The sequence below is a fragment of the Protopterus annectens genome, chromosome 2.part0 (genome assembly GCF_019279795.1).
Source record: "Protopterus annectens isolate FY-2018-M chromosome 2.part0, PAN1.0, whole genome shotgun sequence".
In the NCBI taxonomy this organism is placed as follows: Eukaryota; Metazoa; Chordata; order Ceratodontiformes; family Protopteridae; genus Protopterus; species Protopterus annectens.
The window spans coordinates 1,084,293,900-1,084,308,542 of NC_056728.1; the positions used below are offsets into that span (position 1 = coordinate 1,084,293,900).

General features: G+C 39.6%; 1 protein-coding gene across 1 annotated transcript in view; it reads right to left on the minus strand.

The window, feature by feature from the left end:
* The window catches only part of BNC2 (basonuclin 2), a 2,846,732-nt gene extending 2,843,211 nt beyond the window's left edge, over positions 1–3,521 (minus strand). The window contains exon 1 of the mRNA XM_044061291.1: positions 3,087–3,521. Coding sequence (XP_043917226.1) covers positions 3,087–3,089 — 3 coding nt within the window. The 5' untranslated portion in view covers positions 3,090–3,521. The remainder of the gene's footprint in view (positions 1–3,086) is intronic.
* Between the last annotated feature and the right edge of the window lie 11,122 nt (positions 3,522–14,643).

Below are 14,643 nucleotides of genomic sequence, written 5' to 3' on the forward strand. Positions count from 1 at the left end.
TTCATAGTCATAGACAGCTAAAATAAGCTATCTATAAACAATTTAAAAAGTTAGGAGCTGCCTCTAATTCAGGAAGTGGTGGGAATTCTGAACATGCATGTTATTTTTTGTTGGGGGCAGACTACCATCACAACACAGTGGAATCATATTAGCGCCACATTAAAAGTGTGTGTATGTATGCATATATATATATATATATATATATATATATATATATATATATATATATATATAAAATAAAGATATAAATATATATATATATATATATATATATATATATATATATATATATATATATATATATAGAGAGAGAGAGAGAGAGGATTTTTTTTCTTGAAAAATTAAACAAAAATATTCTGAATTAGGGTTGCCACCTTTTCAAATGCCCAAAGTGGGACAACTGTGGTACAAGCATCAGATTTTGCAGCCCAAAACATTCCCACAGCCAGTACAAAGAAAAGAACTTCACTTGTTTGCCTAAATAAAAATCTTAGTTTTGTAGCATTTTAGTTGCCTATTCTGTTTCTTATAACATTTAGGTGTTTCAGATACAGAATAACTACTTTATGCAACTATTACATAAAATATAGGAAATAATTTTGCCCTAAAATCTCAGGACATTTGTCATTTTTACAATTTTTTTGCAGGACACAAATGCCCAAAGAGGGACTGTCCCTCGCAAAGTGGGACAGGTGGTAACCCTATTCTGAATTGTCTCAGTGGAGTAGTTGGGTGCAGATTCAGAAAATATTTAATCCGATATATCTGATCAAATTCTATAAACAAAACAGAAATTACTGTCCACAGCCATTCAAGTTACATGTCCACTGAAAACTTTCAAACATTTGGACAACTCTTAGATGTTTATAACAAACTACTGTGTTTGCTTACAAGTCACACAGAACTCATAATGACTTTGCAACAACTTTTCTTGTTTTGTATTTCTTAGTCATTCTACAGCATCATGTACTTAAAAGATTCAAATGTTCCTACATCACTATTCATAGGATAACAATGTAATGCAGTGAAAAGGATGATGCAGTCTGTCAAAAGTAAAAAATGAATTCAAATTCATTAAATAAATAAATAAGATTTTACTTGCCTACTCAGCATGCCACTTAATTACCCTTCTTACTGCTATTGGAATATTAAACCAAAACAGATACGATGTGTTTGTTTTTTATTGCTGCATGACAACAAATGTGCTACAATACAGATGGGAAAAAATGTTTAACAGTTCCTTCTCAGTTCCAGCAACTCGTTTTATCCACATATCATAGCCTTCAATACTAACTGTCTTTCTTTTCTAATCTACATTTGGCAGACAAGAAAGCAAATGACATAAAATATATTTACAAGTAACACATCTGCACTGTTAGTCCAACTGATGAAGGGAGGGACTGATTTGATGAATCATAAAACGCATTCAACATGAATAGGTTTACCCGAGTATATAGCATTTCAAACATTCCCTACACAAATTTCAATCGTACTTATTTTAGATATACTATAGTTTTCATTACAATACAACACAATATTACTTATGCTGTTAAGTTTGAAAGTGACATCCAATTTGATTTTGTCCCGTGCTCTCATGTAAATAAACACATACACAGTACTCCACTGCAGAATAAATGTAACTTTAAATTTATATCACCTGAAACATTTCCAGCAAAAGTGATCGGCAGGGCAGTGTCCTGATAAAATAGTTTTCCTTACCCAAATGATTATTCTGAAGTTACTACTGCCGTTTTCTTGTTAAAACAAGACAAACCATAACCTAAAAGGATACCGTTTATAAACATGTAAATTCTAAGAATTTCATTGTACTATTCCCGTTTTTAATTTTGTCCCGAAATAGATGTACACTGCGGAATTCTCATCCCAAATGCAGCATATATACTAAAATTAAACACTTGTTTGCCACGGTATTTATCTTTAACAGTAAAATGCATCCGACGAGTAACTGATCTGCAAAGTAACTTGAAGCTAATAATATATGTGATTATTAACAATTATGTAGAAATATATAGCATTTAAGCGCAACACTGTTAAACCAATAAGATGTTACAATTAAGGGGAAGTATTAACAATCTTCGGTTTTCAGACGTTCTTCCAATGTTGCTTGTCTTAGGTGTAACCCAAGACTTAGTCACAAGGCCACATTCCTTTTTCTGCCTGTACTTGACAGTTACATCTTCCATACCTCATACTCAGTGATGGCTTCTGATCTCACAAACTAGGCTTGTCATATTAGATGAAGAAATAAATGCAACTGCAATCCCCCCTGTCACTGATTTGACTTCACCCCATTCTCGGCACACTAAGCACGCTTTTAATATTACGTTTGATCTCAGCCAGTAGTGTTGACACTAACTCTGCAGGCACCACGACTTACACAAGAAATGGCAGACAGCAAATACCTTTCAAGTACTTTAACAAAATTAAATGCTGAAGGCAGGCTAACATAAGTCACAAAGAAATACCCAAAGTATAGAATACTGAGTAGTACTTCTGGAAACATTCATGTAACTCGTACAGCAATGCTTTCGTTCACAATAAACGGTAAACATAACAGTACTACTAATAAATAATATAAAAGGAATACACATGGACACGCTGTTTTAAATACCAACGAATAATTGAAAATTCCTAATATACCTGCCTAAATAATTGGTTACAAATGTCAGGACTTAGCGGCGTACCTAATCAAGGCGACAAACAAACTGAAAAGGAAGGTATTTTTAACTAACCTGAAGTTAGTTTCATAACATAAAAGTTGTAAGTGTTATTCTAGAAAAATAAAACAAGTCAGCAGCAACTTTCTATACAGTTTTTAACTTTCCCTTCACAGTATTTGTAAGTCAGGTAAACAGACTCGTGCAAAAAGCCACTATTATCTAATTCCGCAAATTCTGACGTCCCCAACAAATAAAGCATACATGTCAACATCCTCAGCACCAAAAAGGCCCAACTGCGGTAAAGACGTACTTATGTTTATTATACTTGGGGAAATGAGACAGATTCTTGTGTACAGAATGACATGTACTTAAGGAAAAGAAAACTAAAAACAAAATATACTTTACCATTGCAGCATGTCGTAACTACTTCTGGTGAAGAAAGCGCAGCGACCGGGTGAGAAGTCACACGGGATTTCTGCCCTCCCCTCGAGGTGTTGAAAAGTAGAGCCTGAAGGTGTTGGGAGTTGTCTCCAAGTGCGCCAAAGGTGGGGGTTGGCGAGTGGTGACACACGAGCGAAAGGGAGGAGGTAAGTTAGCGATGAGCGGCAAATGAGATAACCCGGGTAACGTGCGACGCTCACACAACTAAACGGTTGTTGACGAGACGCGGACTTTGGGCAGGGGATCAAATTAAGCAGCGATTTAGGTATGTACTGATGGCTGGTTGATGCTGTATAAGGGCTTGAAGATGCCACACTCGCCTCTGTTAAAACTATGACCTGAAAGCAGCTAGTAGGTACTTTTCTTGAAGGCAGAAGTTGATGAGAAAGTGCAGGAGGGGTAACGGTGAAACGGTCGCACGCAAATTCTTAGGAATGTGCTGGCAGTTGTTCTCCTTCACAAATCCTTTACTATGTTCTTGTTGCTACTCTGCCGAAGGCATTCGAGCACATGAAGGCTAAGGAAACACAGAAATGACCCCCATGAAGTAAAAGTTTGCGGCTGCCTGAGATAATTTAACTGTTGCGAGTTTTGGTTTAAATAAGGATTGCTTGTGATTTGAGGTATTTTAGCCTGCTTTGCCGTCACGGTGTAGGTTTGCAGGGTAAAGAGTCACATCTGTGTGTGACACTGAGCCAACTGAACTAACCCTGCCCTGGAGACTCAGAAAACACACAGTGCTGTACTTCATGCGTTTCACTGCTTGGACGTGACGCTGTGAAACTGAGTATGTGGAAACACAACTAGTATAGTTATGTATACTTACATAAAAGTCGCTTACCTGCTGCAGACGTTGCAATAATTTAGGATCTTAATAGGTATTGAAAATGTTTTATCAATGTACTTGAATAAAACGTGCATGTTTTATGATTTGCAGTAGATGATGTGATACAGATACAAGTTTTTTTTTTTTATACCGTCATTGAGCTTCATGACATATTGTATTAGTTTTGGCAGTTAGACTCACAGGCTTATCCCCTACCCCACCCCAAAAAGTACATTTTGCAATTTCAGACTCTGCCCTCATTCCATTTTCTGGCTGATTAAAACACAAAGTTTACATCTGCATTATAACTTTCAACTTTTTTTTGTTAGGACTTGAGGACAAAACCTGAGTTACCAAGGAGAATGGCACAGAATTAAAGGATATTGCTGACATACATAAAGCTGGTTAGTATCTGGAGCATTTCTAAAATACAGCTGCAGTCCCACTGGTATTGGCATGCCAAACTAGTTGCTCCTTCTGGTTCATAAAGGATGGGAAGGGGTGAGACCTGGGTAAGTTTGTGGTTTCCCATGTATTTCCTGTATATTAGGTTGGAATGCAGTGAGGGAAGTATCTTGTTTTACAAAAGCAAGAGTTTGTTTCAACATGGCTCTCAACTTTCCATCTCCAAAATGAGGAATACTGCCTCTCGTATTGTGGAGCAAATGGACACAATATGGAGCACCTGCAAGCAGCTTGCTAACAACTTCATTTAAGAAGCTCAAAAGATGGTTAAAATGTGCCACTTTGTACTTGTAAAACTTTCTTTTGATGAATTAATATGGTTCAGTATTATTCCTAATGAATATCTGTTAAAACCATTCCTAATGCTGAACATGTGACGGACCTTTTCATTATGGAACTACAGGAAGCATAGACTTTAAGATCCGGACTGGGAAATGCTCATCATAATGAGGTACACAAGTGGTGCGGTTCCATTTATTTGGGAAAAGTATCTGTCATGATAGCAAGGCTGTAGCTACACATACGCAGTGTACTGAAATAACATTTTCCTGAGAATCTCTCTCTATCTTTATTATTTAAAGAGCACAGAATCTTTAGAATTGGATAACATAATGTGTACTGCACAGAGCTATATAAAACATGTTTACCTGTTCGGAATGTAATTCTAAAAACCATACCTTATGGTTATGTTGTCTGAATCCCACAAAAGTGCCTAGGTCTGTAATGATAGTGTCTCTTATGGAGATGTTCTTTATGTAGTAGGTGTGCAAGGGTTACCGTTTAAGTGCATAGTGCTACATTTTTTGACATTCAGCTTGAGACCATGATCCTAACGGCACAAGTTTGCTTTTAAGTTAGACTGTCTTTGAGGATATGAGAGTCTTCAGGGGAGCTGATGGCAGCTTTAAACTTGCAGTTGTCCCCAGTCTTTGTAAGTTTAAGGGCTTCAATGTCTGTTTTGACAGCAGAGAAATGCCAACTACAAATAGGTCCAGAACTGGACCCTGTGATACACCACTAGTTTTCTGTCTCTTGGAGGACAGCATGACACCAACTCTAATAGAGTGTGATCTACCAGTAAGCTAGTTGGCAATCCAATGTGTTACACAGGGAATTGTATTGAATTTGACAAGTTTGCCTGTCATGCCACAGTGGAGTATAGTGTCCAAGGCCTTAGTTAAATCAAAGCAAGCTGTTTACGTGGCGTTAGCTCATTGAGTACATCTTTGACTCATTCAAAGAAGTCCGCTAGATTAACAGGTGTGATCTACCCTTTACAAAGCTGACTTTGTTTGGGTGTAAGGATTGTAGGTTCCTTGTATCTTCATTGATGAAGTCCATAATGACACATTCCATCTCCTTTCAAATTGTGCTGTGGAGGCTTTTAGGTTTATAGTTGCCAATGTATGTGGTATGGCCTTCCTTGTGAAGGGGCATTACGACAGGCTGTGGTTGGATAGTGTGTGGAGGATGTCCTATAGGAGCATTTCATACTGACCATAAAACAGCCCGATGTGTTGTCTGAACTTGTACAGCTGTTTTTGGTCTTGGAGAGTGCTTTTAATTTCTTTTTCAAGGTAATTTCTGTGTAGTGGGTATAGACTCCTCTAATTTTTTTTTTTTTTTTTTTGAGAAATTTGGAATTGACAGTGGGGGAATTTGGAGTTGAATTTATCTGACAGAATGTCAACTATATCCTTGAGGTATGAATGGGTGATACCATTTTAAGATACATTAATAACTAGTATTTCTGATGTTCTTTACATCTTTAAAGAATGCCTTTGCTGATATAGCACTTTTTGCTTCATAATTAACTTTGTAGGATTTGATCTTATCTTCCAGTTCTTAACTCTTGAAGCATGATTTTAGCATGCTTGAGATTTTTATTCTTTTCTTTAAAGATATGAGCTTTTCCTTTTGTGTTGGTTTCTGGACAGGATTCCACAGAGGGGCTTGTTTCTAAACTTGGTGTCCTATTTGTGATGAATAGGAGAAGCTTTTGTGCAATACTTTATATGTAGGCATAAAAGTGCTATGTGTGGTGGTACTTCCTGTAATATCTTCAAGGGATGGTGCACTACTGACCTTTTGATAAGATAAGATAAGACATTACTGAGTGGGTATGGTTCATGTTTTTAACAAAATTGTATATTTTGCAATGGATAAAGTACATGTTAAGACAGTGTCAAAGTTTGTGAAATGTCCATGCAGAATAATTAAGTGGTATAGCAAACCATAGCTTCAGACTCCCCCACAAATTGTATACATGTGTTTTTGTTTTTTTTTCTCAGCTTATCAATGCTCCAAGGTACAGCAAAAATCTTACCTGCCAATCCACCTTAGACTGGATTCTAGTATCTCACCCTGCCACTTACCCCTCTTCTGGTACACTGTTAGGAACTCTACTAATTTTTGTCAGTGTAAATTCAACAATCTCATACAGGAAGTAGACTGGTCACCCCTGAAGCAACTACCCCGTAGTGATACTGTACTATTCTTTAATAACACCTTCCTTCACATACTTAATACACCAGTTCCCATTCGTATGAAAAGAATCATAAATAACTCCGCACCATGGCTCTCTAAGGAATGTAAACACCTGATTAAGCAAAGGGACCTAGACTGGTCAACCTGGAAGCAAAAAAAAAGGAACAAAATCATGTTAATTTCAAAACCCTATGTAACAAAGTGACAAAACTAATCAGAGGTTATCATCATCTTTTGGCTTTTCCCGTTGGGGGTCGCCACAGCGGATCATCTCTTTCCATTTCTTCCTATCCTCTGCATCTTGCTCTGTCACACCAACCGCCTGCATGTCCTCTCTCACCACGTCCATAAACCTTATCTTAGGCTTTCCTCTTACCTGGCAGCTCCATCCTTGGCATCTTTTTCCCAATATACCCATCATCCCTCCTCAGCATATGTCCAGACCAACGCATTCTCGTCTCTCTTGCTTGTCTCCAAACTGTCCAACATGAGCTGACCCTCTAATATACTGATTCCTAATCCTCTTCATCCTAGTCAGCCCGAGTGCAAATCTTAACATCTTTAACTCTGCCACATCCAGCTCGGACTCCTGCCTTTTCATCAATCCCACCATCTCCAAACCATATAACATAGCTGGTCTCACTACTCTCTTGTAGACTTTCCCTTTCACTCTTACTGGTACCAGTCTGTCACAAATCACTCCTGACACTCTTCTTCACCCATTCCACCCTGCCTGTACTCTCTTCTTTACCTCTGTTCCACATTCACCATTACTCTGAACTGTTGATGCCAAGTACTTAAACTCGTCCACCTTTACCAACTCTACTCCCTGCATCCTCACCATTCCTCTACCCTTCCTCTCATTTACACACATATATTCTGTCTTGGCCCTGCTGACCTTCATTCCTCTGCTCTCTAGAGCATATCTCCACCTCTCCAGAGTCTCCTCAACCTGATTCCTACTCTCACTATAGATCACAATGTCATCTGCAAACATCATAGTCCACGGGGCCTCCTGCCTGATCTCATCTGTCAACCTGTCCATCACCACTGCAAATAAGAAAGGACTCTGAGCTGATCCTTGATGTAATCCCACCTCCACCTTAAACGGATCTGTCACTCCCACTGCAGTCCTCACCACTGTCACACTACCCTCGTACATATCCTGTACCACTCTTACATACTTCTCTGCCACTCCCGACTTCCTCATACAATACCACAACTCTTCTCTATGCACCCTGTCGTATGCTTTCTCCTAGTCTACAAAGACACAATGTAACTCCTTCTGACCTTCTCTGTATTTCTCCAATAACACTCTCAAAGCAAACATTGCATCTGTAGTGCTCTTTCCTGGCATGAAACCATACTGCTGATCACTAATCATCACCTCCCTTCTTAACCTAGCTTCCACTACTCTTTCCCATAACTTCAAGCTGTGACTGATCAATTTTATCCCTCTGTAGTTACTGCAGCTCTGCACATCACCCTTATTCTTAAAGATAGGTACCAAAACACTTTTTCTCCACTCGTCAGGCATCCTCTGACTTTCCAAAATTTCATTAAACAATCTAGTTAAAAATTCCTCTGCCATTTCTCCTAAACACCTCCATGCTTCCATTTATGTCATTTGGGCCAACAGCCTTTCCATTCTTCATCCTCTTCATAGCTGTCCTTACTTCCTCCTTGCTAATCTGTTTCACTTCCTGATTCACTATCCCCACATCATCCAACCTCTCTCTCTCTCTCTCTCATTCTCTTCATCAACCTCTCAAAATACTCTTTCCATCTACTCAGCACACTCTCCTCTCTTGTGAGTACCTTTCCCTCACTAACCTTTATCACCCTTACTTGCTGCACATCTTTCCAAGCTCTGTCCCTCTGTCTAGCCAATCGGTACAGGTCCTTTTTCTCCCTCTTTAGAGTTCAATCTCTCATACAACTCTCCGTATGCCTTATCCTTGGCTTTCGCCACCTCTCTCTTTGCCATGCGCCTCATCTCCTTATACTCATGTCTACTTTCTTCATCTCTTTGACAATCCAACTTCTTCTTCGCCAGCCTCTTCCTCTGTATACAACAACCCCAGTAAATTTTGGCACTCCATATCTTCTCTACTTTAACCCTGGAAGAAATGGAGAGCACACCCTGATACCCCTCCATCACAGATAGCTGAAGACTTTAACAAGCACTTCATAAAATCAGTTTCAGACTTATTAACTAACACCCCTAATGCTGGACCCCCCCCCCACCCTTCAACCTATTCAGACACCGACCCCAGGCCATCAACTACTTCTAATCCTGTCATTGCTAACCCCCCTACTCAACAAAATGTCATACAAACCCCATTCTCATTTCAGCCCATACCCACTGCCGCCATTAAGAAACTGCTACAAAAACTAAAACCCTGCTCTACCTCCACTGACAATCTCTCCTCATACTGGCTGCTAACTCAGTCGCCTACCCAATCAGTATCTCACATCACCCCCATCCACAAAGGAGGCAACTTTTTTGATCCATCCAATTTCCATCCTATATCCATCTTGTTACCCATATCCAAAATTCTTGAGAGAGGTATCCATCAGCAGGTAACGCAATATCCATTGCAAAACAATCTTTTAACCAAAACCCAACATGGCTTCCAACTTAGCCACAGCACAGCTACAGCCCTATTATCCTTTACAGACACCGTGAACAAGGTCAGAGATGCAGGATGCCATACAGCCTCAGTATTCCTTGATCTCTCCAAGGTCTTTGACACAGTGTCTCACCCCTTACTTTTGAACACCCTGTCTTAACTTAGGCTTCTCACATAATGCAGTAAAATGGTTTTGGCTCTACTCCAGGATCGTAAACGAGCAGTGAAATGGTCCAACGAACTCTCACCCTTTCTCCACAACCCTACTGTAGTCCCCAAAAGCTCCATCATAGGACCCCTACTTTTCAACATTTTCACAAACAACTTTCACACTGCCTCTCACCCTAGGACCCTCATTCAATATGCTGATGATTCCACCATAATCTGCACTGCTCAGTCACTACCAGTACTACTCTCAAGTCCTTTACTGTAGTCGAATCCTGTCTAAGAAATGCCCAACTCTTTCTTAATCCAAAGAAGACAAAACTAGTACTCTTTCACATCAAAAACACTTCCCCTGTCACTGATCATTTCAACATCCTTGCATCTGACAACACTGCCATAGAAATAGTGCAGGAAACCAAACTTCTAGGTGTTATCATTGACCATAAACTTTCATTTGACCTGCATATAGCAAAATATAAAGAAAACTCCTCAAAAACTGACTGCTATGTAGAAACAAACATGTATTTACTGCAGCAACCAGAACTACCCTCGCAAAAAACATTTGACTTCCCTCCCTTCTTTATGGTGCCCCTATCTTAACTAACTTACAAAATTCTACCCTAAGCAAGTTGGAACAGTGCTACAACAAAGTTTGCCACAAACTCTAAATATCACACACCACTGTAAACCACTCCTAGAATTAAACTGGCTTGAGATGCCCAACCAATTTGCCTTTATTCAGCTATCCACCTTGCACAGCCTTATATTCAAGCCTGTTGCCTGCCATGCACTAGCCAGTCTAATCGCACCTTACACACCAAATCGATCCCTGCGATCAGAAGACAAAAATCTGTTAGCTATCCCAAAACACATAAGAAAACCTGGTCACTCTCTGTATTCATACTCTGTCTTTATACTTTGGAATTCACTACCTCTAGCTACCAGGCCTATACCTGGCCTAACCTATTTCAAAGCCTCTTTAAAAAAATCACCTCAAAAATACATGACTCTGCTCCTACATAAAGCCTGGCCTAACCTATTTCAAAGCCTCTTTAAAAAAATCACCTCAAAAATACATGACTCTGCTCCTATATAAAGCCTGGCCTAACCTATTTCAAAGCCTCTTTAAAAAAAATCACCTCAAAAATACATGACTCTGCTCCTACATAAAGCCTGCATCATTAACTTTCTGGCTGCTGTTTTCCTAACTGAAACTAACATTCTATTTTGCATGTAATATAACAGTCAATGTCACACATTTCACTGCCTACAATTTTTTTTGACACTATACATCATGTTTGAGTGACCATTATCACCTGTAATGTTTTACCTGTACAGAATTGTCTAGCTGTGTAGCAATATATTGCAACATCTTGTAGCAATTTGTTCCTTCAACTTACTTTTTGTACAGTATTTCTAATGTAATCTTTACTGGATTGTACTGTATACGGGGCTTTTCCCGGGCCTCTGAAAATGGGTTCTGTAGATCCAGTCAGGCAACTCTGGTAAACAAATGTCAAATAAATGATACTTTGCACATTTTTGTAAAAGGCAACATCATACATCGACAGTTTGTATCATGTAGCTGAACACCAATTGTGTGAAATAATACTTTTACTGTTTGATGTGCTTCTAAGTGTTACTCTACTGGTCTTTTTACCTCTGTAAGTGGATGTAGCCGGAGTACAGATGTCTCTAAATATATTGCACCTTGTCATGGCCATCTATACCCATGCAGAGACTGGGAATGTAGGTTGCATTCCCTGCTTAAAGTAGAATTTTACACATTTTCTATTTAACATCTGTAGTAGAGCAGGTTATGACATTATTGACATCTGTAATCAGGCTAGGGTGAAACAGTAAACATTTTTTGGAGGGGGAATAATTGAGTTTTTAATACTTTGACTGCTTGAAAGCCATAGATAGGATATACAAGAAGAAGAAAAATAAATAAATGTTTCTTTAGAAGACTTGGTAGTTTTCTGTTATCGGGGCAACACTTTTTTTTTAAACGTGGTTGTTGAACTCCAAATCCAGTTACTTGTCATGTCTTTTTGGTATTAATATAACCAGATGTGTGTGAAAATTGTTTTACTTGATATTTAAAATAAAAAGAAGTTATTTTTAAATTTTACACACACATGGTTAAAAGACCAGTTAAGGCACTGGATTTGAGCTGAACTATCATGTTTAAAGTGTTTCCTTCCAACGCACCAAACAGAGAAACAAAAAATAAGAAATAAAGCAACTTTGGAAAATGTAGGGTTTTCTCTTTTCTTAAAATTGTAATAATATGCTTATATTTGCCCTAAGAGAAATTGCAGTTAACTCTCTCCCTTTAAAGTGTGTTACTGTAAATCTCCTGCATGCAGCTCTAATGTGTCCAACTCATGACCTGATTGGCTATCACAGGTAACACCTCTGTCACTCCCCTCCCCATTCATCTCGCTGGCATTTATTTATTTTTAATAACAGTAAGATTTAGAAGTAATGAAGGAAAATAAGGGACATGTATATTAGTAGTGTAAACTTGAGCCAGCCATTGACACGTTGAGAGAATGGAACTTCCTAACCACGCTTAATTCCATTGTCAGGGAAACCCTTTGAAAGCAGTAGCTGCTGCTTTTTTTAAAAAAAAAAAAAATTCCCATAACGTTCCATGTTTGTCCTTGATCTCGCCTTCCGTCTTGCTGGTTGGGTTCGGAGCTGATCCTCTGCTCTGACTCTGCTGCATTCTAAAGCTGAGAGATTTCACTGTCTCGAGGCTAGACTCTCGCAACATGCCTAGCGAGAGTTGCCCAGATCTCATTTGTGATGACCCATAACACTAGACTGTAATGTGCAAATATAGATAGACATGTATATAAATATACGTGTGTGTGTGTGTGTGTGTGTGTGTGTGTGTGTGTGTAGATATATATAATCTATCCCACCAAAGTCTAGCCAACTCATAAGGCAGGAAGGGAATCGCAACCTATGCATCCAAATGATGGATAATTCCTTTCGATCTCCCAAGAGGGGGAAGGAGGGTGGGATGCAAGAAGGAAGGTGAGATCAAGGACAACAAACGTGGAATGTTATGGTGAGTACATAACTTCTTTGTTGTCCCTATCTTGCCTTCCTCCTTGCTGGTTGAGACCATGTTCCCAGCACCTTCTTCTTAGGTGGCTCAATGGAATAGACTTTTCAGGACCATGGAACCAAAGGATGCCCTGTTCCGGGAGGCCACATCAACTTTATAATGAATGATGAAGGTATGGAGTTTAACCCATGTAGCTCCTGCAAAAATTGAGTCTAAAGGCAGTCAGGCCTGAAAGGCAGTAGAGGTAGTTCCTGACAGCTGCTTGTTCTGTCAATTATAGACATAAGCGATGGTGTCTGAAAGCCATTTCGATAGAGAACTTCATTCGCAAAAGTAACTTTCTGTTTTCTGCAAAGGATACAAACAATTGGTCAAATTTTCTGAATTCTTGTGTCCTGTGCAAGTAAAATGTAATGGTCTATGAACATCCAGTAGGTGGAGTTTATATTCTGCCTTGTTGCCATGATTAGGGAAGAATGCAGGTATTCCTATTTGATTCAGATTGAACTCTGAGCAAACTTTTGGTAGGAAGGAGGGGTTGGTTCTGAGAGAAACTCTATCTTTATGAAAAATTAAGTAAGGGGGGGGGGTGATTGGATAGAGCTTGTAATTCTGATACCGTCCTAGCTGAGGTAATGGCAGTCAAGAAGATAGTTTTAAAAGTCACGAGTTTCAGAGAACAAGTATTAGCCAGTTCGAAAGGAGGAAGAATGAACACAGCTAGAACTAAATTTAGATCTCAAGGAGGAAGTGTTGTCTTATGGGGGGGTCTCGAGGAAATTGCTCCCACATGAAAGTTGGAAATAGCAGCCAGATGAACTCTGATAGTTGCTGGTGCTGCTCTTTTGTTAAAGGTTTCAGGGAGAAATTTGAGGATCTTTGTAATAAGTGCAGTAAAAGGGTCAATACTATTTTTTTGGATGTCCAACAAGAGAACCACTTCCATTTGCCAGTATAAAGTTTTTTCGTTGAGGATTTGTGAGAGGAAATTAAAATAGGTTGTACTTCTGGGGAGATGTCAGGAAGCTTGGCTAAAATGGGAAGTGGAGGAACCAAGCTGCCAGCTTGAGTGTCTGTATGGAAAGATGGAGCATACCCGACTGATGCACCAGAAGATCTGGAACTGGTTCAAGGATCCAAGGCTCCTCCTGGAGATGGGACCATAAGAAGGGGAACCATATCTAACAAGGCCAGTAAGGGGCAATGAGTATTAGTTTGCAACCCAATTATTTTGTTTTGTGAAGAACTCTGGGGGGAAAAAGAATAAAGAAGTCCTGGGCACCAATTGTGAACAAGTGCATCCCTGGGTGACTGTCCTGGTGGGGGTCTAGGGTGAAATAGCTACTGCATTTGGTATTGATGGAGGTGACAAAAAGGTCGCAGTGAGGCTGGCCCCATTTGCAAAAAATTTGGTTTGCAATATCCTGCTTCAGGGACCACTCGTGAGTCATAAGGATAGCCCTGCTTAGCTTGTCTGCTATCACGTTGGATTTCCCCTGAATGTGCGTCGCAGTCGGAAAGCATTGGGAAGACATTTCCCACTCCCATACTCTTAGAGCCTCTTGACACAAGGGGTAGGATCTGGTTCCACCTTGCTTGTTGTACCACACTACTGACATGTCTGTTTGAATTGCGATCGTCCCCGTAGGTAGAGAGCCCTGTAGTGCTTGCAACCCCAGGAGCACCACTTTCATCTCTAGGACGTTGATGTGCAAGTTGTACTCGTGTTGTTGCCAAGTTCCTTGAACAGCCTGTCCCAGATAATGCCCCCCCACCGACATGTCTGTTTGAATTGCGATCGTCCCCGTAGGTAGAGAGCCCTGTAGTGCTTGCAACCCCAGGAGCACCACTTTCATCTCTAGG